The 27,515-nt window shown below is 44.1% G+C and overlaps 3 protein-coding genes across 8 annotated transcripts in view; 2 read left to right on the top strand and 1 right to left on the bottom strand.

The window, feature by feature from the left end:
* Positions 1-12,432, top strand: part of LOC135520646 (protein tweety homolog 1-like) — a 100,163-nt gene extending 87,731 nt beyond the window's left edge. For 2 of the 6 annotated variants that reach the window (XM_064946354.1, XM_064946355.1), the window contains exon 14: positions 11,248-12,432. In XM_064946354.1, the coding sequence (XP_064802426.1) occupies positions 11,248-11,266 (19 nt within the window). In that variant the 3' untranslated portion in view covers positions 11,267-12,432. Of the gene's footprint in view, positions 1-9,727; positions 9,807-11,242 lie in introns of all 6 variants that reach the window. The other 4 variants (XM_064946353.1, XM_064946352.1, XM_064946356.1 and 1 more) reach the window with 4 other exon arrangements.
* Positions 12,077-14,936, bottom strand: LOC135520647 (josephin-2-like). Its single transcript, XM_064946358.1, has 5 exons — positions 14,697-14,936; positions 14,327-14,455; positions 13,954-14,079; positions 13,528-13,722; positions 12,077-13,186 (listed from the first exon to the last, which is right to left on the bottom strand). Exons 1-5 carry the CDS (start codon positions 14,831-14,833, stop codon positions 13,075-13,077), a joined length of 699 nt encoding a protein of 232 aa, XP_064802430.1. The 5' UTR covers positions 14,834-14,936; the 3' UTR covers positions 12,077-13,074.
* A 5,626-nt stretch (positions 14,937-20,562) lies between these two features.
* LOC135520645 (ubiquitin-conjugating enzyme E2 S-like) lies at positions 20,563-27,156 on the top strand. The gene is made up of 4 exons (XM_064946350.1): positions 20,563-21,023; positions 22,410-22,557; positions 24,519-24,709; positions 24,898-27,156. Exons 1-4 carry the CDS (start codon positions 21,021-21,023, stop codon positions 25,255-25,257), a joined length of 702 nt encoding a protein of 233 aa, XP_064802422.1. The 5' UTR covers positions 20,563-21,020; the 3' UTR covers positions 25,258-27,156.
* The last annotated feature ends 359 nt before the right edge of the window (positions 27,157-27,515 follow it).

Here is a 27,515-nt window from a genome sequence, read left to right as displayed (position 1 = left end):
CCTTCTCACTGTCACTTCCTCTCTTTCTCTCTCACTCTCTCTTGGTCTTTCACTCCCTCTCACTGTCACTTCCTCTCTTTCACTCTCTTTTACTCTCTCACTCTCTCTCGGTCTTTCACTCTCTCACTCTCTCTCGGTCTTTCACTCTCTCACTCTCTCTCGGTCTTTCCCTCTCTCACTCTCTCTCGGTCTTTCACTCCCTCTCACTGTCACTTCCTCTCTCACTCTCTCTCGGTCTTTCACTCCCTCTCACTGTCACTTCTTCTCTTTCACTCTCTCACTCTCTCTCGGTCTTTCACTCCCTCTCACTGTCACTTCCTCACTCTCACTCTCTCACGGTCTTTCACTCCCTCTCACTGTCACTTCCTCTCTCTCACTCTCTCTCGGTCTTTCACTCCCTCTCACTGTCACTTCCTCTCTCTCACTCTCTCACTCTCTCTCGGTCTTTCACTCCCTCTCACTGTCACTTCCTCTCTTTCACTCTCTCACTGTCACTTCCTCTCTTTCACTCTCTCACTCTCTCTCGGTCTTTCACTCCCTCTCACTGTCACTTCCTCTCTTTCACTCTCTCACTCTCTCTCGGTCTCTCACTCTCTCACTCTCTCTCTGTCTTTCACTCCCTCTCACTGTCACTTCCTATCTCTCACTCTCTCACTCTCTCTCGGTCTTTCACTCCCTCTCACTGTCACTTCCTCTCTTTCACTCTCTCACTCTCTCACTGTCACTTCCTCTCTTTCACTCTCTCACTCTCTCTCGGTCTTTCACTCCCTCTCACTGTCACTTCCTCTCTTTCACTCTCTCACTCTCTCTCTGTCTTTCACTCACTCTCACTGTCACTTCCTCTCTTTCACTCTCTCACTCTCTCACTGTCACTTCCTCTCTTTCACTCTCTCACTCTCTCTCGGTCTTTCACTCCCTCTCACTCTCTCTCGGTCTTTCACTCCCTCTCACTGTCACTTCCTCTCTTTCACTCTCTCACTCTCTCTCTGTCTTTCACTCCCTCTCACTGTCACTTCCTCTCATTCCCTCTCTCACTCTCTCTCGGTCTTTCACCCCCTCTCACTGTCGCTTCCTCTCTTTCACTCTCTCTCTGTCTTTCACTCTCTCACTCTCTCTCGTTCTTTCACTCTTTTACTCTCTCTTGGTCTTTCACTCCCTCTCACTGTCACTTCCTCTCTTTCACTCTCTCACTCTCTCTCGGGCTTTCACTCCCTCTCACTGTCACTTCCTCTCGTTCACTCTCTCACTCTCTCTCGGTCTTTCACTCCCTCTCACTGTCACTTCCTCTCTTTCACTTTCTCACTCTGGGTTTTTCACTCCCTCTCACTGTCACTTCCTCTCTTTCACTCTCTCACTCTCTCTCGGTCTTTCACTCTCTCACTCTCTCTCTGTTTTTCACTCCCTCTCACTGTCACTTCCTCTCTTTCACTTTCTCACTCTCTCTCGGTTTTTCACTCCCTCTCACTGTCACTTCCTCTCGTTCACTCTCTCACTCTCTCTCGGTTTTTCACTCCCTCTCACTGTCACTTCCTCTCGTTCACTCTCTCACTCTCTCTCGGTTTTTCACTCCCTCTCACTGTCACTTCCTCTCGTTCACTCTCTCTCGGTTTTTCACTCCCTCTCACTGTCACTTCCTCTCTTTCACTCTCTCTCTCTCTCTCTCGGTCTTTCACTCCCTCTCACTGTCACTTCCTCTCTTTCACTCTCTCACTCTCTCTCGGTCTTTCACTCTCTCTCGGTATTTCACTCCCTCTCACTGTCATTTCCTATCTCTCACTCTCTCTCGGTCTTTCACTCCCTCTCACTGTCACTTCCTCTCTTTTCTCTCTCACTCTCTCTCGGTCTTTCACTCCTTCTCACTGTCACTTCCTCTCTTTCTCTCTCACTCTCTCTTGGTCTTTCACTCCCTCTCACTGTCACTTCCTCTCTTTCACTCTCTTTCACTCTCTCTCGGTCTTTCCCTCTCTCACTCTCTCTCGGTCTTTCACTCCCTCTCACTGTCACTTCCTCTCTCACTCTCTCTCGGTCTTTCACTCTCTCACTCTCTCTCTGTCTTACACTCCCTCTCACTGTCACTTCTTCTCTTTCACTCTCTCACTCTCTCTCGGTCTTTCACTCCCTCTCACTGTCACTTCCTCACTCTCACTCTCTCACGGTCTTTCACTCCCTCTCACTGTCACTTCCTCTCTCTCACTCTCTCACTCTCTCTCGGTCTTTCACTCCCTCTCAATGTCACTTCCTCTCTTTCACTCTCTCACTCTCTCACTGTCACTTCCTCTCTTTCACTCTCTCACTCTCTCTCGGTCTTTCACTCCCTCTCACTGTCACTTCCTCTCTTTCACTCTCTCACTCTCTCTCGGTCTCTCACTCTCTCACTCTCTCTCTGTCTTTCACTCCCTCTCACTGTCACTTCCTATCTCTCTCTCTCTCACTCTCTCTCGGTCTTTCACTCCCTCTCACTGTCACTTCCTCTCTTTCACTCTCTCACTCTCTCACTGTCACTTCCTCTCTTTCACTCTCTCACTCTCTCTCGGTCTTTCACTCCCTCTCACTGTCACTTCCTCTCTTTCACTCTCTCACTCTCTCTTGGTCTCTCACTCTCTCACTCTCTCTCTGTCTTTCACTCCCTCTCACTGTCACTTCCTATCTCTCACTCTCTCACTCTCTCTCGGTCTTTCACTCCCTCTCACTGTCACTTCCTCTCTTTCACTCTCTCACTCTCTCACTGTCACTTCCTCTCTTTCACTCTCTCACTCTCTCTCGGTCTTTCACTCCCTCTCACTGTCACTTCCTCTCTTTCACTCTCTCACTCTCTCTCGGTCTTTCACTCCCTCTCACTGTCACTTCCTCTCTTTCATTCTCTCACTCTCTCACTGTCACTTCCTCTCTTTCACTCTCTCACTCTCTCTCGGTCTTTCACTCCCTCTCACTGTCACTTCCTCTCTTTCACTCTCTCACTCTCTCGGTCTTTCACTCCCTCTCACTGTCACTTCCTCTCTTTCACTCTCTCACTCTCTCTTGGTCTTTCACTCCCTCTCACTCACTTCCTCTCTTTCACTCTCTCACTCTCTCTCGGTCTTTCACTCTCTCACTCTCTCTCGGTCTTTCACTCCCTCTCACTGTCACTTCCTCTCTTTCACTCTCTTACTCTCTCTCTGTCTTTCACTCCCTCTCACTGTCACTTCCTCTCTTTCACTCTCTCACTCTCTCTCGGTCTTTCACTCCCTCTCACTGTCGCTTCCTCTCTTTCACTCTCTGTCTTTCACTCTGTCACTCTCTCTCGTTCTTTCACTCTTTTACTCTCTCTCGGTCTTTCACTCCCTCTCACTGTCACTTCCTCTCTTTCACTCTCTCACTCTCTCTCGGTCTTTCACTCCCTCTCACTGTCACTTCCTCTCGTTCACTCTCTCACTCTCTCTCGGTTTTTCACTCCCTCTCACTGTCACTTCCTCTCTTTCACTTTCTCACTCTCTCTCGGTTTTTCACTCCCTCTCACTGTCACTTCCTCTCTTTCACTCTCTCTCTGTTTTTCACTTCCTCTCACTGTCACTTCCTCTCTTTCACTTTCTCACTCTCTCTCGGTTTTTCACTCCCTCTCACTGTCACTTCCTCTCGTTCACTCTCTCACTCTCTCTCGGTTTTTCACTCCCTCTCACTGTCACTTCCTCTCGTTCACTCTCTCACTCTCTCTCGGTTTTTCACTCCCTCTCACTGTCACTTCCTCTCTTTCACTCTCTCTCTCTCTCTCGGTCTTTCACTCCCTCTCACTGTCACTTCCTCTCTTTCACTCTCTCACTCTCTCTCGGTCTTTCACTCTCTCTCGGTATTTCACTCCCTCTCACTGTCACTTCCTATCTCTCACTCTCTCTCTGTCTTTCACTCCCTCTCACTGTCACTTCCTCTCTTTTCTCTCTCACTCTCTCTCGGTCTTTCACTCCTTCTCACTGTCACTTCCTCTCTTTCTCTCTCACTCTCTCTTGGTCTTTCACTCCCTCTCACTGTCACTTCCTCTCTTTCACTCTCTTTCACTCTCTCACTCTCTCTCGGTCTTTCCCTCTCTCACTCTCTCTCGGTCTTTCACTCCCTCTCACTGTCACTTCCTCTCTCACTCTCTCTCGGTCTTTCACTCTCTCACTCTCTCTCTGTCTTACACTCCCTCTCACTGTCACTTCTTCTCTTTCACTCTCTCACTCTCTCTCGGTCTTTCACTCCCTCTCACTGTCACTTCCTCACTCTCACTCTCTCACGGTCTTTCACTCCCTCTCACTGTCACTTCCTCTCTCTCACTCTCTCACTCTCTCTCTGTCTTTCACTCCCTCTCACTGTCACTTCCTATCTCTCACTCTCTCACTCTCTCTCGGTCTTTCACTCCCTCTCACTGTCACTTCCTCTCTTTCACTCTCTCACTCTCTCACTGTCACTTCCTCTCTTTCACTCTCTCACTCTCCCTCGGTCTTTCACTCCCTCTCACTGTCACTTCCTCTCTTTCACTCTCTCACTCTCTCTCGGTCTTTCACTCTCTCACTCTCTCTCGGTCTTTCACTCCCTCTCACTGTCACTTCCTCTCTTTCACTCTCTCACTCTCTCTCTGTCTTTCACTCCCTCTCACTGTCACTTCCTCTCATTCCCTCTCTCACTCTCTCTCGGTCTTTCACTCCCTCTCACTGTCGCTTCCTCTCTTTCCCTCTCTGTCTTTCACTCTCTCACTCTCTCTCGTTCTTTCACTCTTTTACTCTCTCTCGGTCTTTCACTCCCTCTCACTGTCACTTCCTCTCTTTCACTCTCTCACTCTCTCTCGGTCTTTCACTCCCTCTCACTGTCACTTCCTCTCGTTCACTCTCTCACTCTCTTTCGGTTTTTCACTCCCTCTCACTGTCACTTCATCTCTTTCACTTTCTCACTCTCTCTCGGTTTTTCACTCCCTCTCACTGTCACTTCCTCTCTTTCACTCTCTCACTCTCTCTCTGTTTTTCACTCCCTCTCACTGTCACTTCCTCTCTTTCACTCTCTCTCTCTCTCTCTCTCGGTCTTTCACTCCCTCTCACTGTCACTTCCTCTCTTTCACTCTCTCACTCTCTCTCGGTCTTTCACTCTCTCTCGGTATTTCACTCCCTCTCACTGTCACTTCCTATCTCTCACTCTCTCTCGGTCTTTCACTCCCTCTCACTGTCACTTCCTCTCTTTTCTCTCTCACTCTCTCTCGGTCTTTCACTCCTTCTCACTGTCACTTCCTCTCTTTCTCTCTCACTCTCTCTTGGTCTTTCACTCCCTCTCACTGTCACTTCCTCTCTTTCACTCTCTTTCACTCTCTCACTCTCTCTCGGTCTTTCCCTCTCTCACTCTCTCTCGGTCTTTCACTCCCTCTCACTGTCACTTCCTCTCTCACTCTCTCTCGGTCTTTCACTCTCTCACTCTCTCTCTGTCTTACACTCCCTCTCACTGTCACTTCTTCTCTTTCACTCTCTCACTCTCTCTCGGTCTTTCACTCCCTCTCACTGTCACTTCCTCACTCTCACTCTCTCACGGTCTTTCACTCCCTCTCACTGTCACTTCCTCTCTCTCACTCTCTCACTCTCTCTCTGTCTTTCACTCCCTCTCACTGTCACTTCCTATCTCTCACTCTCTCACTCTCTCTCGGTCTTTCACTCCCTCTCACTGTCACTTCCTCTCTTTCACTCTCTCACTCTCTCACTGTCACTTCCTCTCTTTCACTCTCTCACTCTCTCTCGGTCTTTCACTCCCTCTCACTGTCACTTCCTCTCTTTCACTCTCTCACTCTCTCTCGGTCTTTCACTCTCTCACTCTCTCTCGGTCTTTCACTCCCTCTCACTGTCACTTCCTCTCTTTCACTCTCTCACTCTCTCTCTGTCTTTCACTCCCTCTCACTGTCACTTCCTCTCATTCCCTCTCTCACTCTCTCTCGGTCTTTCACTCCCTCTCACTGTCGCTTCCTCTCTTTCACTCTCTCTCTGTCTTTCACTCTCTCACTCTCTCTCGTTATTTCACTCTTTTACTCTCTCTCGGTCTTTCACTCCCTCTCACTGTCACTTCCTCTCTTTCACTCTCTCACTCTCTCTCGGTCTTTCACTCCCTCTCACTGTCACTTCCTCTCGTTCACTCTCTCACTCTCTCTCGGTTTTTCACTCCCTCTCACTGTCACTTCCTCTCTTTCACTTTCTCACTCTCTCTCGGTTTTTCACTCCCTCTCACTGTCACTTCCCTCTCTCTCTCTCTCTCTCTCTCTCTCTCTCTCTCTCTCTCTCTCTCTCTCTCTCACTCTCTCTCACTCTCTCTCACTCTCTCTCTGTCTTTCACTCCCTCTCACTGTCACTTCCTCTCACTCTCTCTCGGTCTTTCACTCCCTCTCACTGTCACTTCCTCTATCTCACTCCCTCTCACTGTCACTCCCTCTCTCTCACTCTCTCACTCTCTCTCTGTCTTTCACTCTCTCACTCTCTCTCGGTCTTTCACTCCCTCTTACTGTCACTTCCTCTCTTTCACTCTCTCACTCTCTCTCTGTCTTTCACTCCCTCTCACTGTCTCTTCCTCTCTTTCACTCTCTCACTCTCTCTCGGTCTTTCACTCCCTCTCACTGTCACTTCCTCTCTTTCACTCTCTCACTCTCTCTCGGTCTTTCACTCCCTCTCACTGTCTCTTCCTCTCTTTCACTCTCTCACTATCTCTCGGTCTTTCACTCCCTCTCACTGTCACTTCCTCTCTTTCACTCTCTCACTCTCTCTCGGTCTTTCACTCCCTCTCACTGTCACTTCCTCTCTCTCACTCTCTCTCGGTCTTTCACTCTCTCACTCTCTCGGTCTTTCACTCCCTCTCACTGTCACGTCCTCTCTTTCACTCTCTCACTCTCTCTCCGTCTTTCACTCCCTCACTGTCACTTCCTCTATCTCACTCTCTCACTCTCTCTGTCTTTCACTCCCTCTCACTGTCACTTCCTCTCTCTCACTCTCTCTCTGTCTTTCACTCCCTCTCACTGTCACTTCCTCTCCCTCTCACTGTCACTTCCTCTCTCTCACTCCATCTCACTGTCACTTCCTCTCTCTCACTCTCTCTCGGTCTTTCTCGCTCTCTCTCTATCTTTCACTCTCTCACTCTCTCTCTGTCTTTCACTCCCTCTCACTGTCACTTCCTCTCACTCTCTCTCGGTCTTTCACTCCCTCTCACTGTCACTTCCTCTCTCTCACTCCCTCTCACTGTCACTCCCTCTCTCTCACTCTCTCACTCTCTCTGTCTTTCACTCTCTCACTCTCTCTCTGTCTTTCACTCCCTCTCACTGTCACTTCCTCTCTTTCACTCTCTCACTCTCTCTCTGTCTTTCACTCCCTCTCACTGTCACTTCCTATCTCTCACTCTCTCACTCTCTCTCGGTCTTTCACTCCCTCTCACTGTCACTTCCTCTCTTTCACTCTCTCACTCTCTCTTGGTCTTTCACTCCCTCTCACTGTCACTTCCTCTCATTCCCTCTCTCACTCTCTCTCGGTCTTTCACTCCCTCTCACTGTCGCTTCCTCTCTTTCACTCTCTCTCTGTCTTTCACTCTCTCACTCTCTCTCGTTATTTCACTCTTTTACTCTCTCTCGGTCTTTCACTCCCTCTCACTGTCACTTCCTCTCTTTCACTCTCTCACTCTCTCTCGGTCTTTCACTCCCTCTTACTGTCACTTCCTCTCGTTCACTCTCTCATTCTCTCTCGGTTTTTCACTCCCTCTCACTGTCACTTCCTCTCTTTCACTTTCTCACTCTCTCTCGGTTTTTCACTCCCTCTCACTGTCACTTCCTCTCTCTCTCTCTCACTCTCTCTCACTCTCTCTCACTCTCTCTCTGTCTTTCACTCCCTCTCACTGTCACTTCCTCTCACTCTCTCTCGGTCTTTCACTCCCTCTCACTGTCACTTCCTCTATCTCACTCCCTCTCACTGTCACTCCCTCTCTCTCACTCTCTCACTCTCTCTCTGTCTTTCACTCTCTCACTCTCTCTCTGTCTTTCACTCCCTCTCACTGTCTCTTCCTCTCTTTCACTCTCTCACTCTCTCTCGGTCTTTCACTCCCTCTCACTGTCACTTCCTCTCTTTCACTCTCTCACTCTCTCTCTGTCTTTCACTCCCTCTCACTGTCTCTTCCTCTCTTTCACTCTCACTCTCTCTCGGTCTTTCACTCCCTCTCACTGTCACTTCCTCTCTTTCACTCTCTCACTCTCTCTCGGTCTTTCACTCCCCCTCACTGTCACTTCCTCTCTCTCACTCTCTCTCGGTCTTTCACTCTCTCACTCTCTCGGTCTTTCACTCCCTCTCACTGTCACGTCCTCTCTTTCACTCTCTCACTCTCTCTCCGTCTTTCACTCCCTCACTGTCACTTCCTCTATCTCACTCTCTCACTCTCTCTGTCTTTCACTCCCTCTCACTGTCACTTCCTCTCTCTCACTCTCTCTCTGTCTTTCACTCCCTCTCACTGTCACTTCCTCTCCCTCTCACTGTCACTTCCTCTCTCTCACTCCATCTCACTGTCACTTCCTCTCTCTCACTCTCTCTCGGTCTTTCTCGCTCTCTCTCTATCTTTCACTCTCTCACTCTCTCTCTGTCTTTCACTCCCTCTCACTGTCACTTCCTCTCTTTCACTCTCACTCTCTCTCGGTCTTTCACTCTCTCACTCTCTCTCGGTCTTTCACTCCCTCTCACTGTCACTTCCTCTCTCTCACTCTCTCTCGGTTTTTCACTCCCTCTCACTGTCACTTTCTCTCTCTCACTATCTCACTCTCTCTCTGTCTTTCACTCCCTCTCACTGTCACTTCCTCTCTTTCACTCTCTCACTCTCTCTCGGTCTTTCATTCCCTCTCACTGTCACTTCATCCCTCTCACTCTCTCTCTGTCTTTCACTCCCTCTCACTGTCTCTTCCTCTATCTCACTCTCTCACTCTCTCTCGGTCTTTCACTCCCTCTCACTGTCACTTCCTCTCTCTCACTCTCTCACTCTCTCACTCTCTCTCGGTCTTTCACTCCCTCTCACTGTCACTTCCTCTCTCTCACTCTCTCACTCTCTCTCGGTCTTTCACTCCCTCTCACTGTCACTTCCTCTCTTGATAAATACTCTGGTTTGGGGCCGACTAGAAAGCACACACTAAAGTAGAGCATATGGATATCCATGTATTTTGAATTGGGACTGGTGAAGTCTGAAGTTTTAAGTTGCCATGCACGTACACGTTGTACACAAATGTGCATTTCATCATTGTACACAAGTTTGCATTTCCCAAAGTGGACTTATCAGGGGTGGACTGTGTGTATAATATCTGTGTCCCCCATGCTGAAACCTCCAGCTATCCCGCTGCCTACCTTTATTTTCTTTTTAACCAGGCAAGTCAGTTAAGAACAAATTCTTATTTTCAATGACGGCCTAGGAACAGTGGGTTAACTGCCTGTTCAGGGGCAGAACGACAGATTTTGTACCTTGTCAGCTCGTAGAGGAAGTGCCCTAATAACACTAATACCACCAGTTATAAGGAGGTCCGTTTCTACATCACCATTTCTCTAATCGCTCTTCCTCCCTTTCTCTTCTTACCCCACCTCGGTTCCCTCCTTTGGTCCACCTCCCTCTTTTTGTTTTTCTCAATGTGTCTCATCCCTTTTTCCCCTCTCACTCATTCTCCACTCCTGCTCCTCTTCCTCCTCTTCTGCCTTCCACCTTTTCCTTTCGTTTCCTCTCTCTTTCTGTCTCTACACAGGACTCCAAACGTTTCCTCCAATGGCAACCCTGGCTATGAGAGCCTACCCCTGACTGACAGGCAGTCCCCACCCCCCTCTGTGAGTTCCTTTGTATTCGTGACATCCTAATCTGTGCCATTTTTCATCACTATGCATGTAAATCATCCCTCGAGGTGTTATTTGCCTGTACGTTTGTTGTTAGTCGATAATATACATTCTGGATCTAACTAACTGGTGGTGGTGGTGATGGTAGTGGTGATGGTGGTCATGGTGATGATGGTCAAGGTGGTGATGGGAGTGGTGATGGTGGGGATGGTAGTGGTGATGGTGGTCATGGTGGGGATGGTAGTGGTGATGGTGGGGATGGTAGTGGTGATGGTGGGGATGGTAGTGGTGATGGTGGTCATGGTGGGGATGGTCAATGGGGTGATGGTTGTGGTGGTGATGGTAGTAGTCATGATGGTGGTGATGGTAGTTGTGATGGTAGTGGAGATGATGGTTATGATGGTGGTGATGATGGTTGTGATGATGGTGGTGATGGTAGTGGGGATGGTGGTGACGGTAGTTGTGGTGATGATGATAGTGGTGGTGATGGTAGTGGGGGTGATGGTAGTGGGGATGGTGATGGTAGTGGAGATGGTGGTGATAATGGTTGTGATGGTAGTGGTGATAATAGTTGTGATGGTGGCGATGATAGTTGTGATGGTGGCGATGATAGTTGTGATGGTAGTGGGGATGGTGGGGATGATGGTAGTGGGGATGGTGGTGATGGTTGTGATGGTAGTGGTGATGATGGTTGTGATGGTATTGGTGATGGTAGTGGTGATGATGGTTGTGATGGTAGTGGGGATGGTTGTGATGGTGGTGGGGATGGTGGTGTGGCTCCAACCTCACATGGCCCTGTAAGCCATGTGGGTAGCGTTGGCCCATCCAAATTTCTGCAGGCCCATCTACCAACTAAATTCTGTCTACGCACCTGCTGTAAACTGGCATTCTTTTTTTTATTCAACTAACCTAAAGTATGTGTACTATCGCTTGAATGGGAAAGCTCACTTTCTGCCCCTAACAACTAACTCCGTCGGTTGTCACCTCTCTGACTTTGGACATGCTAGAAAGGATGTAAATACAGTGTGAGACCTAACCCTAACCCTAACCCTTACCCTACCTTTGTCCTTTCTAGCATTACCATCCCAGTCCTTACTTTTACAACAGTCCCTGGTGCTTGTGGTAGAAGTTGCCTCCATCCATCTCTGATCTGGGATCAGATTACCTGACACCCATTCCTAACCTTAACCATTTGGAGGTAAAGACCCTGGATCAGAGGTTGTGGATAACTTCTACCTCCTCTACCCTTGTTGTTAGGGGAATAATGTGACCATGTGAGTGCTCATCTTCATAAATGAGATGATTTTGAAACAAATTTGAATAATGGAGATGTCTTGTTGTTTTCTTTTCTCCCTTCTCTCTGCACACCCTCCTCTGTGGATCTTCAATGGCGGCTCCCCAATATCGAATCAAAACGCTGTTTCTGAAAGTACAGTACTCTCCCAGCATGCTGACTGGTTACGGGGGTAGTCAAACACACCCCACCTCCACCCATTCAAGGAACCTGTATTCACGCTAATTTTTGTTTTGTTTAAAAAAGTACCAATTCTTTTTCTGTTTTTTTATGAATGGACACTTTACTGAGATGAAGAAAAAATAAGTAATCGCCCAAAATTGAGCTTTAGATGTAAATTAAAGGTGTGTAACATCAGTACCAAGAAGGTTGAATGGCCTGTTGTAGAACCTCACAGTAAGCTAATGTCAGATAGATACAGTAGGTAGCATGATTATGAAGAGGTCTGAACCAGGTTCACTCGGTCAGTCACCCCTTACAATCCCCCTTGTCTGTCCAGTGTCAACAGTTGCGAGGCGAGCCAGAATGGTATTGACGTTATGACATTGTAGTTCTCTGCTTTTTAAATGTAGCACCAATTTATTTTCACGTTTTTATATTTATATCTTGTTGTAGAGAAACACTGACACATAGAAACAAGACACATGTTTGGGTGAATGAATATGCAGTCTCCTCACTTGGTATTCAACGTTCAATTTTTATTTGGATTTACTTTTTATAGGTGAAAATTCTGTACCTCCCTTGTATTACCTTCTGATACTATACTGTACATTTCACTGTTGATGACATTATCTAAATCAGGGATGGGCAACTCCTGTCCTTGGGGCCGGAGTGGTGAATAAACTAATTGCATTCTAAACTGAAGATCATGATTAGGCGATTATTGGAGTCCGGTGCAGAAGGGACACCAAGTCCCCAAGGACTGGAGTTGCCCATCCCCTCATGAAACTTTGCTCTTTAAAAGAACATACAGTACTTCCTCTCTGTAGGCTGAATGGAGAACTACAACTCCCATCCAACCTTGAGACCGTTGGAGAACTACAAATCCCATGCAATGACAGCAGGCACATAGCAATAAAACTCCTGCCACTGGTGCAGCAGTAGCCCTACCATAAATAGCAATAATAACTATATAGCAGTGGGTTTCTGGGGTCTCTATAGGATGTTATGTACATATGTGATGTCAGATTTCATTGAACACCCTCCTTGCCTACTGACCTTGTTAACCCTTGAATTGCGTTTGTATGGTATAATCAATGCTCCTTTTGAATGGCATCCTTTTTCACTCCAGAGTCTAATATAAATAAAATAATAACAATTAATAAAGTTTGGCCTTATTTAAATCACTCAACTGTACTGCTGAACCTCAAAGATTGTATGCACACAAAGACAATGAGACATTGTTACATATAAATAACATTTTCTTTATATCCTCTGAGTGTGTGTGTAGTTTGAACTCGTGTAACAGAAAGACAGTGCTCCCATTCACTTGGATATGCAGTTAGAAGTAAACGCAGACAGAACACAAACATAGAAGCGTTATTTTCACACAGTCAGTTGTCAACATGACATCCAGTGCCTCCTCTGTACCTTCTCAGTGCATAGAATAACTAAAAGACAAACCAGTTCTAACTGGTCTACCTTGACAGTGCAGTGCATAGGAATAGAAGAGAAGGAAGAGAGAGAAGGAAAGAGGATATAGATGCTGCTGTAGTGTAGAAATCCAAACAAAGGCCAGTAAACTTACAAACAAGCCATTTGGGACAGAAATCCCTCGTCATCTTAAATTCTCTTTGGCACTTCGTGTGTGTAACAGAGCCCACACTCCTCAGCAACCGGTAATGCATTTCCTGAAATATGTACTTTTTGTTAAGAGTCTCTTGTTTTCTAAAATGTTATTTGTTTTTCCAGAGTAGAGCAGGAGTTTGAGTCCCATGTTGAATGAATGGAATGCCCAGGCCAGAGGAATCACTTCCTGAGGTCATCAGAGTTTAGCCAGGTTCCGTACTCCTCCACGTCCCTCCTCACAACCAGGAGCATCTCTGCCACGTCCGGAGACAGCTGTTCACTGAGAAATGTACTGAGAGAGAGAGAAGCGGAGTGTGGTGAGGGAGAGTGAGCGATAGACACTGGTTTACAAGAGTGCAAAGTACAAACTGTAACAAACAGACACTGGTAAGCCCCATGTGACCACTAACAGGATCAGATCAAACAAACTGACGAGTAGTTTACCACAGTCAAATTGTGGGCTGCATTCAAGAGTTCCTGACAGGATTATTATGGTGTTTTTTTTTACAGAGGGACATTTCTGTTTGTAAACAACAAGCATGAGAAGTTGAGCGTAAAGTTTGATATACTGTGCCTTTGATTAGGAGTTGTACAATACATGTCTGCATAGTCGTCATCCCTCCCTTCACTAACCGGAGATCTGCTTCGTTCCCGACGCAGACAGGACTCTTTAGTTTGGAGTCGAGGTTGTAGTAGTGTCCATTAACCTGACGCACTGCAAGCCAGTGCCGCCGCTTGACGGGGAGGGACACAATTCCAAGAGAGACACGTGACGGAACATTCAGGATGAACCCCTGGACCTTGTCAACACAGAGACTATGTATTGTTCTGAGGGAGAAATAGGAAAAGGGAAGGAGATTGGTGTGGTGGTGAAGGGGAGGAACAGTAGGAGTAGACAGAATCTGTGGCGAAGTTTCCTTATCAGTATATTTTCTTTGGTCAATAAAACTGTAGCTCTTTGTGACCTGTACAGTACTTGGTTGGATTTATTACACAGGTGTATTTCATTGCCAATCATCTCTTCCGAATCTGTCTGGCCCTGAGGTATTGATGTCTGACCTGCGTTTGTCCCACCATACTGCAGCCAACTCTCTGCTCTGTAGGGCAGCCATGATGACGTTGACGTCATAGTTGCCTGTGCCCAGCATGGAGCGGTGAGGGTTCACCACACACTGTGGAGCGAGCCTGGGGAGGAAGGGGAAAGAGGGGAACATGGTAAAAACAGATTCACATGCTCTTGGAACTCATGGAGAAAGTGTGTGGTGGGTGCTCTTTGGATCACAGGCTTATAGCAGTACTTGATGATTTACATGCAGAGATTGCATATTGAATAGTCTGTGTGTTATCATTGACACAAAGAACCCTGTTTAGCCAAAACACCGCCCCCTAAAGATGACATTACACACACATCGCCTGACCTAAGTGACCTCACCGCTTGCAGATGTCATCTGCCGTCTCCTTGGTGAACACTTGTTCTTGCAGAACGTTGTTCAGAGCATGAATGGCGCACAACTCCAGTCGCTGCTTCTCATGGAATATCTCTCCTTCGCTCATAATAACCCTGTTGATAGACAAAATACACAAAACATACGCATGTTGACTGCAGCTGTCCAATACATTGTTGAATATATGAACTTTCAACAAAACAGCGAAAAGGGAATGAATTAAACACTTTCCAAGGGAACAAAACAATAGCTATCTCCTCTGTAATACTCCAGAAAAAAAAAACACGTGCATTCGAAGTCCAATAGAATAGCTTAATTTCATTCAATTATTATCTAACTAACTAGATCAGTCTTTACCGTATTGGAAGTTGTCCGCAGTGTAATGGCCAAATAAAGCGGTGTATCAAAGTCAGTAATAGCTCTTTCGGTGCTCTTATTCCACGACAAACAAAATAATAAAATGTACCTAGTGTACACGTAAATCTATTACACATAAACTTGCTGATTGTGCGATTTTACGCTCACAAGAACATGCTAGTGAACTCTCTCGTAAGAATGGGGAAAAAACCGGAAGCTTGATTGTTGTTGTTCAACTGTCACGCCCCGTAAATTGAACGTTGTTTTTGTCCTCGCTGAGTTTCTCTGCAACGCGCATCAGGCTATCCAATCAGAGATTAGTGCGCGCTGAAAGCCAGGAACTATGCGTGATGCCAGCAAAGATGGCGTGCCTGGAAAAGCCCATAGACTTAGATAGACATCGCATCATTGTATATGTACCATTATGGCGTTTGTGAGAGCAGGGGCAGCGCAATTGAGGGCATCTCCACTTTGAAATAGTCCCTTTTCTAAGTTTTGGTAAGCAAACTGAATGTGTGCATACCACTGAGATATAATAACAACTGAAGACTACATCCAAAATGTCCGTCCATTGTTTTCAAGGTAATCTACTCACTTTCGCATACGTTGATTAATTTCATGGACCGTCTATATCTGGAATGCAACCGCACAAGGAGCAGCGCAAGCAGTGATGACGTCATCACACCATCCAAAAACAGAGCAGACATTTGATGAATATAAATGTAAATATCTTCGGCTATGAGTGATGGGGAAAAAAAGGCCTCAGCAACAATTTAAAAAAATTGAAAAATTCATTGGATGTTTTGTTCACAAAGGAGATGACTAAGTGTCTTATTAAGAATTTTCTAATCTGACTTCTCTATGTGACAGTGTATGGAAATTGTCTTTTTGGTCCAGGCATATGGGACTGTTGAACTAATGTAGGCTAATGTGATTAGCATGAGGTTGTAAGTAACAAAATAAATTCCCTGGACATACACATATCTGATATGGGCAGAAAGCTTAAATTCTTGTTAATCTAGCTGCACTGTCCAATTTACAGTAGCTATTACAGTGAAATAATGCTATTGCTATTGTTTGAGGAGAGTGCACAATTATGAACTTGAAAATGTATTAATAAACCAATTAGGCACATTTGGGCAGTCTTGATACAACATTTTCAACAGATATGCAATGGTTCATTGGCTCTGTCTAAAACTTTGCACATATACTGCTGCCATCTAGAGGCTAAAATCTAAATTGCGCCTGGGCTGGAATAATACATTATGGCCGTTCTCTTGCATTTCAAAGATGATGGTACAAAAAAAGAAAAGAATGTTTTTTTTCTTTGTGTTATCTTTTACCATCTTTTACTACATTAATTTCAAATTTCCACATACTTCGGTGTTTCCTTTCAAATGGTATCAAGAATATGCATATCCTTGCTTCAAATCCTGAGCTACAGGCAGTTAGATTTGGGTATGTCATTTTAGTCACAAATTGAAAAAAAGGGTCCGGTCCTTAAGATTAAACTGCGGTACAGAAGCAAAACTGTGGGAGCAGTCAAAACCATTATTCTAGACCGGAACCCTGCCCTCTTGGTGCATACTGCCACCTGGAGTGCGTTGTTTGAACAGGTATAAAGCTTGCCGATTTACTGCCACCTGCAGTTATGGAATGTTTGTTCACAAGTATAATGCATTGGCTGATCCCTCCTGGTGACCTGGTTGGAATTACAGTGACTTGCGAAAGTATTCGGCCCCCTTGAACTTTGCGACCTTTTGCCACATTTCAGGCTTCAAACATAAAGATATAAAACTGTATTTTTTTGTGAAGAATCAACAACAAGTGGGACACAATCATGAAGTGGAACGACATTTATTTGATATTTCAAACTTTTTTAACAAATCAAAAACGGAAAAATTGGGCGTGCAAAATTATTCAGCCCCCTTAAGTTAATACTTTGTAGCGCCACCTTTTGCTGCGATTACAGCTGTAAGTCGCTTGGGGTATGTCTCTATCAGTTTTGCACATCGAGAGACTGAAATTTTTCCCCATTCCTCCTTGCAAAACAGCTCGAGCTCAGTGAGGTTGGATGGAGAGCATTATTATTCGTGCAAAATTATTCAGCCCCTTTACTTTCAGTGCAGCAAACTCTCTCCAGAAGTTCAGTGAGGATCTCTGAGTGATCCAATGTTGACCTAAATGACTAATGATGATAAATACAATCCACCTGTGTGTAATCAAGTCTCCGTATAAATGCACCTGCACTGTGATAGTCTCAGAGGTCCGTTAAAAGCGCAGAGAGCATCATGAAGAACAAGGAACACACCAGGCAGGTCCGAGATACTGTTGTGAAGAAGTTTAAAGCCGGATTTGGATACAAAAAGATTTCCCAAGCATTAAACATCCCAAGGAGCACTGTGCAAGCGATAATATTGAAATGGAAGGAGTATCAGACCACTGCATATCTACCAAGACCTGGCCGTCCCTCTAAACTTTCAGCTCATACAAGGAGAAGACTGATCAGAGATGCAGCCAAGAGGCCCATGATCACTCTGGATGAACTGCAGAGATCTACAGCTGAGGTGGGAGACTCTGTCCATAGGACAACAATCAGTGGTATATTGCACAAATCTGGCCTTTATGGAAGAGTGGCAAGAAGAAAGACATTTCTTAAATATCTCATATTAAAGTGTTGTTTAAAGTTTGCCACAAGCCACCTGGGAGACACACCAAACATGTGGAAGAAGGTGATCTGGTCAGATGAAACCAAAATTTTACTTTTTGGCAACAATGCAAAATGTTATGTTTGGCGTAAAAGCAACACAGCTCATCACCCTGAACACACCATACCCACTGTCAAACATGGTGGTGGCAGCATCATGGTTTGGGCCTGCTTTTCTTCAGCAGGGACAGGGAAGATGGTTCAAATTGATGGGAAGATGGATGGAGCCAAATACAGGACCATTCTGGAAGAAAACCTGATGGAGTCTGCAAAAGACCTGAGACTGGGACGGAGATTTGTCTTCCAACACGACAATGATCCAAAACATAAAGCAAAATCTACAATGGAATGGTTCAAAAATAAACATATCCAGGTGTTAGAATGGCCAAGTCAAAGTCCAAACTTGAATCCAATCGAGAATCTGTGGAAAGAACTGAAATCTGCTGTTCACAAATGCTCTCCATCCAACCTCACTGAGCTCGAGCTGTTTTGCAAGGAGGAATGGGAAACAATTTCAGTCTCTCAATGTGCAAAACTGATAGAGACATACCCCAAGCGACTTACAGCTGTAATTGCAGCAAAAGGTGGCGCTACAAAGTATTAACTTAAGGGGGCTGAATAATTTTGCACGCCCAATTTTTCCGTTTTTGATTTGTTAAAAAAGTTTGAAATATCCAATAAATGTCGTTCCACTTCATGATTGTGTCCCATTTGTTGTTGATTCTTCACAAAAAAATACAGTTTTATATCTTTATGTTTGAAGCCTGAAATGTGGCAAAAGGTCGCAAAGTTCAAGGGGGCCGAATACTTTCGCTAGGCACTGTATGTGATCCTTCCTTAACCCATAGGAAGTCCCACCCAGTGACTACTTCAAAATAGTGAAAGTGCTCAATTGCACTGCCCATTCTAAAATAGACATTTGGGCACTGGAGTCCTCTATCTATCTCTATGGGAAAATCCACAAACATCCTGTCCAAATGAGCATTACAAGTTAGTGCCTTAGTATAAACTGGTTAGGGGGTTTAATGTAAATAAAAAGGATTGAATGACTTTATTGTATTTTTTTACCTCGCAATTAACAGCCCAAAAAAATCACATTTGACTAAATGTATTTGCATATGATGCAAACAATCATGTCATTAATCGAAAAACATTTTCTGATTGCAGAGAGGGCCACAAGGGAAAATCTCGCACTGTTTTCCGACAAATAATTCGAAGAAAATACCCAGAACCAGAATCCAAAAATAAAAACACGCAGACAATGTAGTGATGAGGCGCACTCTAGTGTTCAATAGAAATACTGCAGGAAAAAGTCTCAGTGGGGGTTAAAAGCCAAAACGTCCCCTTCCAAAATTATGGATTTAACCCTGCCTATATGTACAATACATAGCTACCTCAATTACGTTGTACCCCTTCACATTGACTCTGTACTCGTACTCCCTCGTTATTCACTGCATATTTATTCCTTGTGTTACTATTTCTATTTTATTTGATCTTTAACTGTGCATTGTTGGAAAAGGACCCGTAAGTTAGCATTTCACTGTGAGTCTACACCTGTTGTCTACGAAGCATGTAACAAATACAATTTGATTTGATTTTAATTGAATACTAGCCGAGGTACCAGTCTTTTTAGCTAACATTCAACTCCTTGCCACTCCTGTCATTGGCAAGGAGTGGAATGTAATAGCTGAGCAGACACAGAGATGGCAACCAGGCTAGAATTCAACATATCAGAGAGAATTTAGAACGCTTGATGCTATCAGAAGCATGAACTATTAGTCAAAATGTTAGATATGCTTGGGAATTACTACAATAGCAACTTTGTCTAACAATATGGTCATCATTCTATTGTTCACAAATAACGCCATCCATTCCAAAGCATTACAACAAATGTAACTATTTCTCAAACCTGTCCACATAATTCTTTAGGATCTTCCACAAATCAACTTTTCACTCTTCATGACCTTTGGTGAGCAGCACAATAAAACCTGGGTACGTAACCCCTTGTTGCATGAGGTAAAACATTAATTTGCTCATGGTTAAGGTACCAAACCATCAAGCACTGGCATCCAACATTATAATAAGGGGTTAAATATCTGTACCTTTAAGACTCTTATCACATGAATTACTTGCATGGAGGAAACTTTTACAGCTCACAGCAAATCTAATGTAAGTGTTGCTTCTGGACAAACAAAAAACAGAAAACATCACAGCCTGCCAACCCCTGTCTACTGACATCAATGTGTGACTATGGGGACATGAGCTCAGATTGAATTTGAAAGCCGCTGGCCCTGACCAACCGTCCTGAGAACTATGGTCACAAAGGCCAGAGTGGGAAAGTGCCTACCATGTGCTAGACACAGAATATTGCCTGTTATTTAAAAGTAAATGAATGTAGATGAGTGATTATTAATGCCATGCTCAAGATACATTGATACACCCGAGATTTGAAAAGGTACATTCCAAGTAACATTACATTTAAATTATTCCTAGAAGAGAATAGGCAACAGGATAGATAATAGACAGTAGCAGCAGTGTATGTGGTGAGTGTGTGCCGTCCGTATGCATGTGTGTTGGGGTGTCAGTGTAAGTATATGTGAGTGTGCATAGAGTCAGTGCAAAAAATGGGCCAATGCAGGTAGTCAGGGTTGCCATTTGATTAGCTATTTCTCAATATTGTTTAGAAGTCTTATTTATTTTAACTAGGCAAGTCAGTTAAGAACAAATTCTTATTTACAATGACGGCCTACCCAGCCATACCCTAACAACGCTGGGCCAATTGTGCACCGCCCTATGGGACTCCCAATCACGGCCAGTTATTAAGCCTTCCTCCGACACTGCCGTCTCTTGGTATATTCTATGGTAGAGTTAGGTTCACTGGGGTTAGGTTATATTGAAGTTTAGAAAAAAAGTTAATATTGTGTGCGGCTGTCTGTCAAGATGAAGGCCTACCCTCTGGGTGGGTATGAGTTTTTCAAACGCACCTATGGCTTGGAATCATTTTTGACATTCTCGACTTTGGATGGCTGGTGTAAATGTCAAGTATGATGACGACAGAGCACCTACGATATGTGATTGGTCTTGTTGGTTACGTTGTTTGTACACGTGTTGTATGGCTAAAATGCCGATTGGTCAAGACAACACAATTTAATTTGGGAGACGTCGTTGTGTTCCGTGTCAACGAAAATAGTAGCTGGCTAGCTACTCTAGCACTTGGCCACCACATAACTTTGGCTAAAAAAAAACTTTCTTCCAGTAACTCGCTTCCCTTTACTGTATATGTTATTTACCTCCAAAAGCAGGCTGTTTTTAGCAGAATAACGAATTGGAGTTTACGTGCTATCAGTGTATCTGAACTTTTGTGGAGAATAATTTCAGCTAGCAAGCTGCAGCTGGCTAACGCGTTAGCATAACTTGATCGCTTGCTTGGCATTCGAGATCTAAATAATCGGCGATAACTGCATTTATTCATTTATTTGAGGTGTCGTGGACCACTTTCTCATCGATCAAGCATAAGCTACAAGCGTTTATTAGTTGCTAGCTACCGTTGCTATTTAGACGAGGATCACAGAGTTAGCTAGCCCCAGTCACCTGAATACTAATATTCTTCGGAAGACATGGTAAGTAAAAATAGTTTACAAACACTTTCATAAATGGATACAATTATTGGTTATTTAGCTAGCTAACAAAGCAAGTCAAATTGTTTGCCAGCTGTTTAGCTAACGTTAACTAGCTAACTACATTAACGTTACTTAGCCGAGACCTAACTTAACTAACTAGTTAAGTTGGGTAGCTAACGTTAGTTGGTTATTTGCTTGCTATAGTTAACTAACTGGCGTTAACTAACGTTGGCTACGATTTTCTTTTGCAGGCTAGTTCAGTGTTGACACTTCTCCCGAACACAATTTAAATGGAAATCTGTCCAACATAAAGATTAATCACTAACTACCTTCTACACGATTGTCATCAAATTAACTATCATAACGTTAGCACACCCCAAAGTTGGCGTATGTAGCTACCTATGCAAGTTAGCTAGCTACCTAATGATGATGATTTGGCTGGCTAGCTACCTAATGTTAGCTTGCTAGTTATATATCTTATTTCCTCTCTTTTAGCTAAATTGATGAGTTGTAATAAGAACTACATCTATGTTAAATGGTTTGGCGATTTAATGGTACGTTAGCTGTTTGATTTGACAATGATGTGAACTAGTCAGTAATTGTAGGCGACAATGCTACCATTAGCTAGCTTTCGGCTAACTGTTAATTCGCTAGCTAGCTACAATCTAGCTTTATTTGACAAAGACAGAATGGCTTACTTGATGTCCGTTTTTTATAGCTAGAAAATGCAAATACAATATCTTAACTTTGACCGATTTGTACATTTTATCAATGAAGTAAACTGCCAGACATAGGCTGAAATCGCAGTTGTCAGTTGTGACACACAGCTTATCCACTACACTCTCATGATGATATTAACGTGAATCACCACCTGGCCTGTACTGTAGTCGACTCAACTACACGATTTACGATGGAGTTGAGCAGCGACTAGTGTGGGCAAACTGGAGTTACTTAGTCCCATACAATATCGTTTTTATCAAAAACTACTGATTATAGCATCCAAAGAATCCCCCGCAATTACACAGAAATGTGTGTGGGCTATTCTTTGGGTGTTGAAATCAGTAGTTTTTTTATTCAAATAGATTTTGTGACTAAGGAGCTCCAGTCTGTTCACACTAATCGCAGCTCATCTCCATCATAAATTGTGGAGTTGAGTTTAATCGGCTACATGCATAAGGTTTATCAGACAGTAGATAGCTACATTGATTCAGAGCAACCATTTTGGTGACAGCTTTACTGAAATTGTCCCTGGCTGAGATTTTCCTGTTATTGATGTGTTTGTGAACATGGAATGTGTTGTTTCCATATCTATAGTATTTATCATATTTGCACCTTTCTGTTGGTAGTGGGACAGAATAGTAATGTATGTGTGTGCCCCATTTATAGAACTCCAATGTAGAGAACTTGCCGCCCCAGGTTCTGCGCCTGGTCTACAAAGAGGTTTCTGCACTAGCTGCAGATCCCCCTGAGGGCATCAAGATCTACCCCAGCGAAGAAGACATCACAGAACTCCATACAGCCATCGAGGGACCAGGTAACGCATACCTCTGTGTCATGGGAAATGTTTTGTCTGCCTAGGGAAGCTGTAATGTAGAACATGCTTAATGCTGGGGTTGACATTAAGCTCTCAAAGGTACTTGTCCATCGGGCAAGTACAGGCAAAAAACGAAAATGGTCTTCTACATGTACAAATAAAAAAATAAAGTACCTTTCATTTGAACATTGTTTGAATGAGTCAGCACACTTATGACACTATTCAAACCCCTTTTTCATAAGTTTCATGCTAAATCTGTAAAGAAGTTCCCTTAAGGTGTCAGCATGCTTCAGTTCGGCTGGTGGTTACCCGAAGTCGGCTAGGCGAACCAAGCGAGTGTGCTCGCATACTTCTTTAAAAGACCTTCGCTTGGAAAAACAAGTAAAAAGCAGAAATAGTATTGTTTGTCCATTGTTAAATGCCTTAGCCAGTATTTCCTTCCTCAACATAGTCAGAATTAATCTAAGATAACTCAAGAAATCTGTCAATAGTTTTGATGTTTCTGACAAGGATGTTTGCAGTATTTCGCAATGAAACATTTTCATGAAAATGAGTCGTCTCTCGTTGAATGACAACCGACTTTACTGAAGAATCCCTACTGTTGGCCAATCACTGACAAAGGGGTGTAGACTTCGGCTACTGACTCTGGCTACCAACATTGGCTTGCCGCAAGAAAAAGTGTACGCCCAAACAACAACAAAAAACTTACCAAAGTCCTAAACTAACAAAAACGGCACAAAATATTGTCTTAATATATCCACAAACTCTTCCGAACAGTTTCGGCTGGGAAGCATGCAGACGCCTTTACTCTGACAGACTTCTGATGAAAAGGGTTAAAGTATGAAGTAATGATCACACATGTAAAATACTCCATAGAGGCATGAAATTTAAGTCTCTGGTACTTTTGTGTACTTTTTAGACAAAGGTTCTGAAAGTAGAGCTCAGCAGCCAAGTGGTGCTGCTGTGTGTATCTTGTTGACTGTTACTCAAATGGAGAGGAGTTGAAGCCCATTGGCTGAAACTATTTGCTAGGGGCTGGTCCACGTGGGGTAAAATGTAGGGGAAAAGTTGCAGCATAGCTTCCAGAAAAGTCGTTCTCAAACTTGAGTTTTCGTGACTAATTCAGGTTAGACCTCAACTATGCTCAGATTACACACTGGCTAGCTAACACACTACTAGAGGCAGTTGGCACAAAGGCCTAAACATTTGATTTAGTTGTCCAATCTTAACTGGAAAACACTTAGGCCTACTTGGGTTGCAAGGTCATTTGTTAAATTATGGACTCCTACAGCCATTTGAGCACTGATATTTGCTACTGAAACAGGTGCATCTTTCTCATCAATATCACTGCACGTTTAGCCTCCTGTTTTAACAGGGTGTAATGAGCTTATTATTGGCTATTTGCCTTCATCAAAACAATGTTTTTGTTACATATGTCCATCCGTAACCTATTCTAAATGACAGACTAGCAGTTCGCTAAATGGACCAGATAGTCCATTTAGTTGGAACACATTTCCCTCGTGGTTGGAACACATTTCCCTACTTTAATTAACCAGTCCATTTTGAATTTGTGATAAAGCTGTCGTGATTTGGCAAGGAATGTAGCTTGTCTACAGTTTTGTTTGTGCATGCCATCTGTTAGATGCATTTTTATAGGCAGTAATTTCTATAGTCTTAATGGGAGCTTGGGTGTGCAACTCGTTTGTGTAGAGGGAGCGGAGTGAGAAGAGTAACGGAGGTGAAAGAGAATGTAGGAAGAACTGTGTGATCACTTGGCTTGATTTATTTTTTTGTTGAGTCGCTTATGCACATGAACAAATGGAACACGAGTCGACGTGAATGAACGCTAGTCTTCAGGACAAAAGGCAGATTCCACCTTACCGACTGTTCAGTTTACCTGCCCTGGACAACCAGTAATGTCAACCCCTGCTTGATGTGGTTTATTTATTGTGCTTCAATAGAAGGAACCCCATTTGCCGGGGGTGTTTTCCGGATGCGCCTGGTCCTGGGGAAGGACTTCCCTGCTGCACCACCGAAAGGCTACTTCCTAACCAAGATCTTCCACCCTAATGTGGGCCACAAGGGAGAGATCTGTGTCAACGTCCTGAAGAGGGACTGGAGGGCAGAGCTGGGACTCAGACATGTATTACTGGTAAGAAACAGTTAAGCATCTCTATGGATGCTTCTTAATAATCCAAAATAGCAAAAGTTGAAAGAAAATATTGTATCTGGTTCATTTTATATTCTTAACATTTTGTATAGTCATCTCTGCTTGGTTCAAGGAAAACCTTGAAATATATCCTGATGACTCACTGGTGTTCATTCTCTCTCTCCCCTCAGACTATCAAGTGCCTTATGATCCATCCCAACCCTGAGTCTGCTCTCAACGAGGAGGCGGGGCGTCTGCTCCTGGAGGACTATACAGAGTATGCGTCCCGTGCTCGCCTTCTGACTGAGATCCATGCCATGGGGGGGCACGGGGGGACGTCGGGGGTGCCCCAGGACCCCGCTGATGGCCCCCAGCCCAAAAAACACGCAGGGGACCCTACCAAGAGGGCGATGGGGCCAGGGGTTGCCCCCTCTGCTGCTCTGGGTAACGGAGCCAATGGAAGCAGTACTACCTCCAGCAGTAGTAGTAACAATAGTAATGTTGTAGGGAAGAAGAAAACTGATAAAAAGCGAGCGTTGAGACGACTCTAATGCTACTTGGAGTCTTCTCTCTATCTGTCTGTGTGTGTGTGTGTGTGTGTGTGTGTATATACTGAATATTGCCCCCCCTCTCCCAGATTCTTTCTATCCCCCTGTCTCTACTGTCCCTTTTGCACTCATTGCATCTTGTATCCCTGTTCATTCCTTGTTGCCATATATTCTCCCAATCCCCTGTGGATAAATCCATGTACATTCAATTACCTTTTTGACAGCACCCCTTTTTGATTTGAATGAAACCTTCCATCCATGTCTCTGTTGTAGAAGTGCTCAGAAAGTGAATTTTTGAACCTCAATGTCAAAACGCAAAAGATAAAGGTGCTCAAATTTGACCCCTTTTTTTGAACCACACAATGAGACATCCATGTCTACATCACTGGAAAATATAAACGGTTGAGATTTGATATATTTTAAAAGCTTGCAAACCGGGTTGTCAGACTATTTAGTAATTTCTTGGTAGGGTGGGGAATGCAAAATAGGTCAACTTTGAGAACCTTTATCTCCTGAATGTTTTGGGCATTTAGGTCCAGAAAGTCTCTTTCTGACCACTTCTTCCATGGGAAAACATGTCTGGAACGTTTTGTTTGAAACAAAAGGGATGTTGTGAAAAAGTGACTTAATTCAAATGGGTTCACCAACGTGTGTGTGTTAGTTCTCTCCATGGTTCCTCACTGTCATGATCTGAGAAAGGCTTTATTGTGTTTCATACACAGCACTAGTGATTGTGTGTGTCATACAGTAGCTAGACTGTTTGAGCTTCAGTCTGACTCCTCTCCCCCATCTGAAATTAGGCTTCTTTCTGTTCCGTGTTCACTAAACAAAATGTCTTGGATATTTGTCAGAAACAGAAAATGCCTCTCTTTCCCCACCTCCTTCTTGACATGGCTCCTGTTGCTGAAATGGTACTGTGTACTGCCCAGCTAGCCTCGATGGGAAACTGGTGAGATGTCACGTCTGAGTTGAGTTACCTTATACGACATCAGGTTGTCGGAAGGGAGTAAGGGTGGAGGACTTATTAGAAGATTATGCAATGTTTTTTTATTCATAGAGTGAAACACAACATGAGATGGTCATTCATTGGGTAGTCAAATGAGGAAGCAGCAATGAGCAGTTTTCCTAGAAAATGTTTGTCTAGTCGTGGTTGAAATGAGATGGACACGAAGGGAGCAACATTTGGTCTGATTATTACTTTAAAAAAGGATTTCGCCCTTATTTTTTTGTAAATGTTTATCCCCATGTATGACTATTCTGTTTTTGAATTTTTACAAAATTGTCATTGTTTATTCATTGTCCAGTATTTGAAGAGTGGTTTTAAAATGACATCCCTATATTCAGATGTCTTGGTGCGTGTATGAAGTAGGTTATTGTCCATTCAGGATTAGGTTAGGGTGCAGGATTGTGCATATCATTGATTATTAATTATATCCCATGTATAATTATGGATATTTATTTATATGGTCATAGCTGCACATCTGGTCTTTAGTACTAATTTGCCAATAGTGTACTTGTGAACCTTTTTATTGTTAAACATTTTTCATTTGATTTGTATGGATCAAAAACCTGCTCCGGTCGTATGCACTATCCAGCTCCTATCCTGTTCCCATATGGGCCAGACTTGGAAAAAACAATGTATTTGTCAATAGGGAAGCCTCAACAGATTTGATAGAAAGGAACTCCCCAGTCGATATGCTCCTCTGACTGGGTTTCCTGGGTATGTTTTCTCCCTCCGATCTAAATGCATGTTGGCGCCTACATTTCCCAGGGAAACAATCAACAGTTGTCTTTTACTTCGGTGGGAGAAGGTGCTTGCGAAACTTAACGGGTGGGTATTTTTGTGTCCGTTTTAAGTTATTTAAATAAATAAATTAGAAAATTTTGGGAAAAAATTTATAATTTAGTTCTTTCTTCAGTGTTGGTAAGATATTGAACATATTATGGTGTGAATTGCTTTCTGTGGTACAGTAGTATAATGACGGAAGGGAGATATCAGATTTTTCGAGAGCCCTGAATGTAGGTTGTCTATCTGGGGCATATTTCATAGTAAAATACAGGATTCATTTCCTCTTCATCTGTAAAGGTCTGAGTACACGGGATGGGTGAAAAAGCAACAGGGGAGACGAGTCGAAGGAGGGAACCGCTCCACTGTTGAGCTCCACCCATTGTCATGAATTCCGTACACACATGTTTAGTCTAGTGGAGTGTGCCCCCAGCATGCAGGCTGTCAGTTGACGTATGTAATGAAGGGCTCCTTC

The sequence above is a fragment of the Oncorhynchus masou genome, chromosome 29 (assembly GCF_036934945.1).
Source record: "Oncorhynchus masou masou isolate Uvic2021 chromosome 29, UVic_Omas_1.1, whole genome shotgun sequence".
Lineage (NCBI taxonomy): Eukaryota > Metazoa > Chordata > Actinopteri > Salmoniformes > Salmonidae > Oncorhynchus > Oncorhynchus masou.
Note: the sequence above shows the minus strand (reverse complement) of the source record. Positions and strands in the feature narration are given on the sequence as shown.

Bases quoted from the DNA above. Each gene is read 5' to 3' on its own strand.
- LOC135520647 (XM_064946358.1), bottom strand. From the start codon at position 14,833: ATGTGTAATAGATTTACGTGTACACTAGGTACATTTTATTATTTTGTT. The intron at 14,456-14,696 runs GTAAAGACTGAT...GTCTATCAACAG, and splicing joins TGCGGACAACTTCCAATACG to GGTTATTATGAGCGAAGGAG. The intron at 13,723-13,953 runs GTCAGACATCAA...TTTCTCCCTCAG, and splicing joins GTATGGTGGGACAAACGCAG to AACAATACATAGTCTCTGTG.
- LOC135520645 (XM_064946350.1), top strand. The intron at 22,558-24,518 runs GTAACGCATACC...GTGCTTCAATAG, and splicing joins TACAGCCATCGAGGGACCAG to AAGGAACCCCATTTGCCGGG. The intron at 24,710-24,897 runs GTAAGAAACAGT...CTCTCCCCTCAG, and splicing joins GACTCAGACATGTATTACTG to ACTATCAAGTGCCTTATGAT.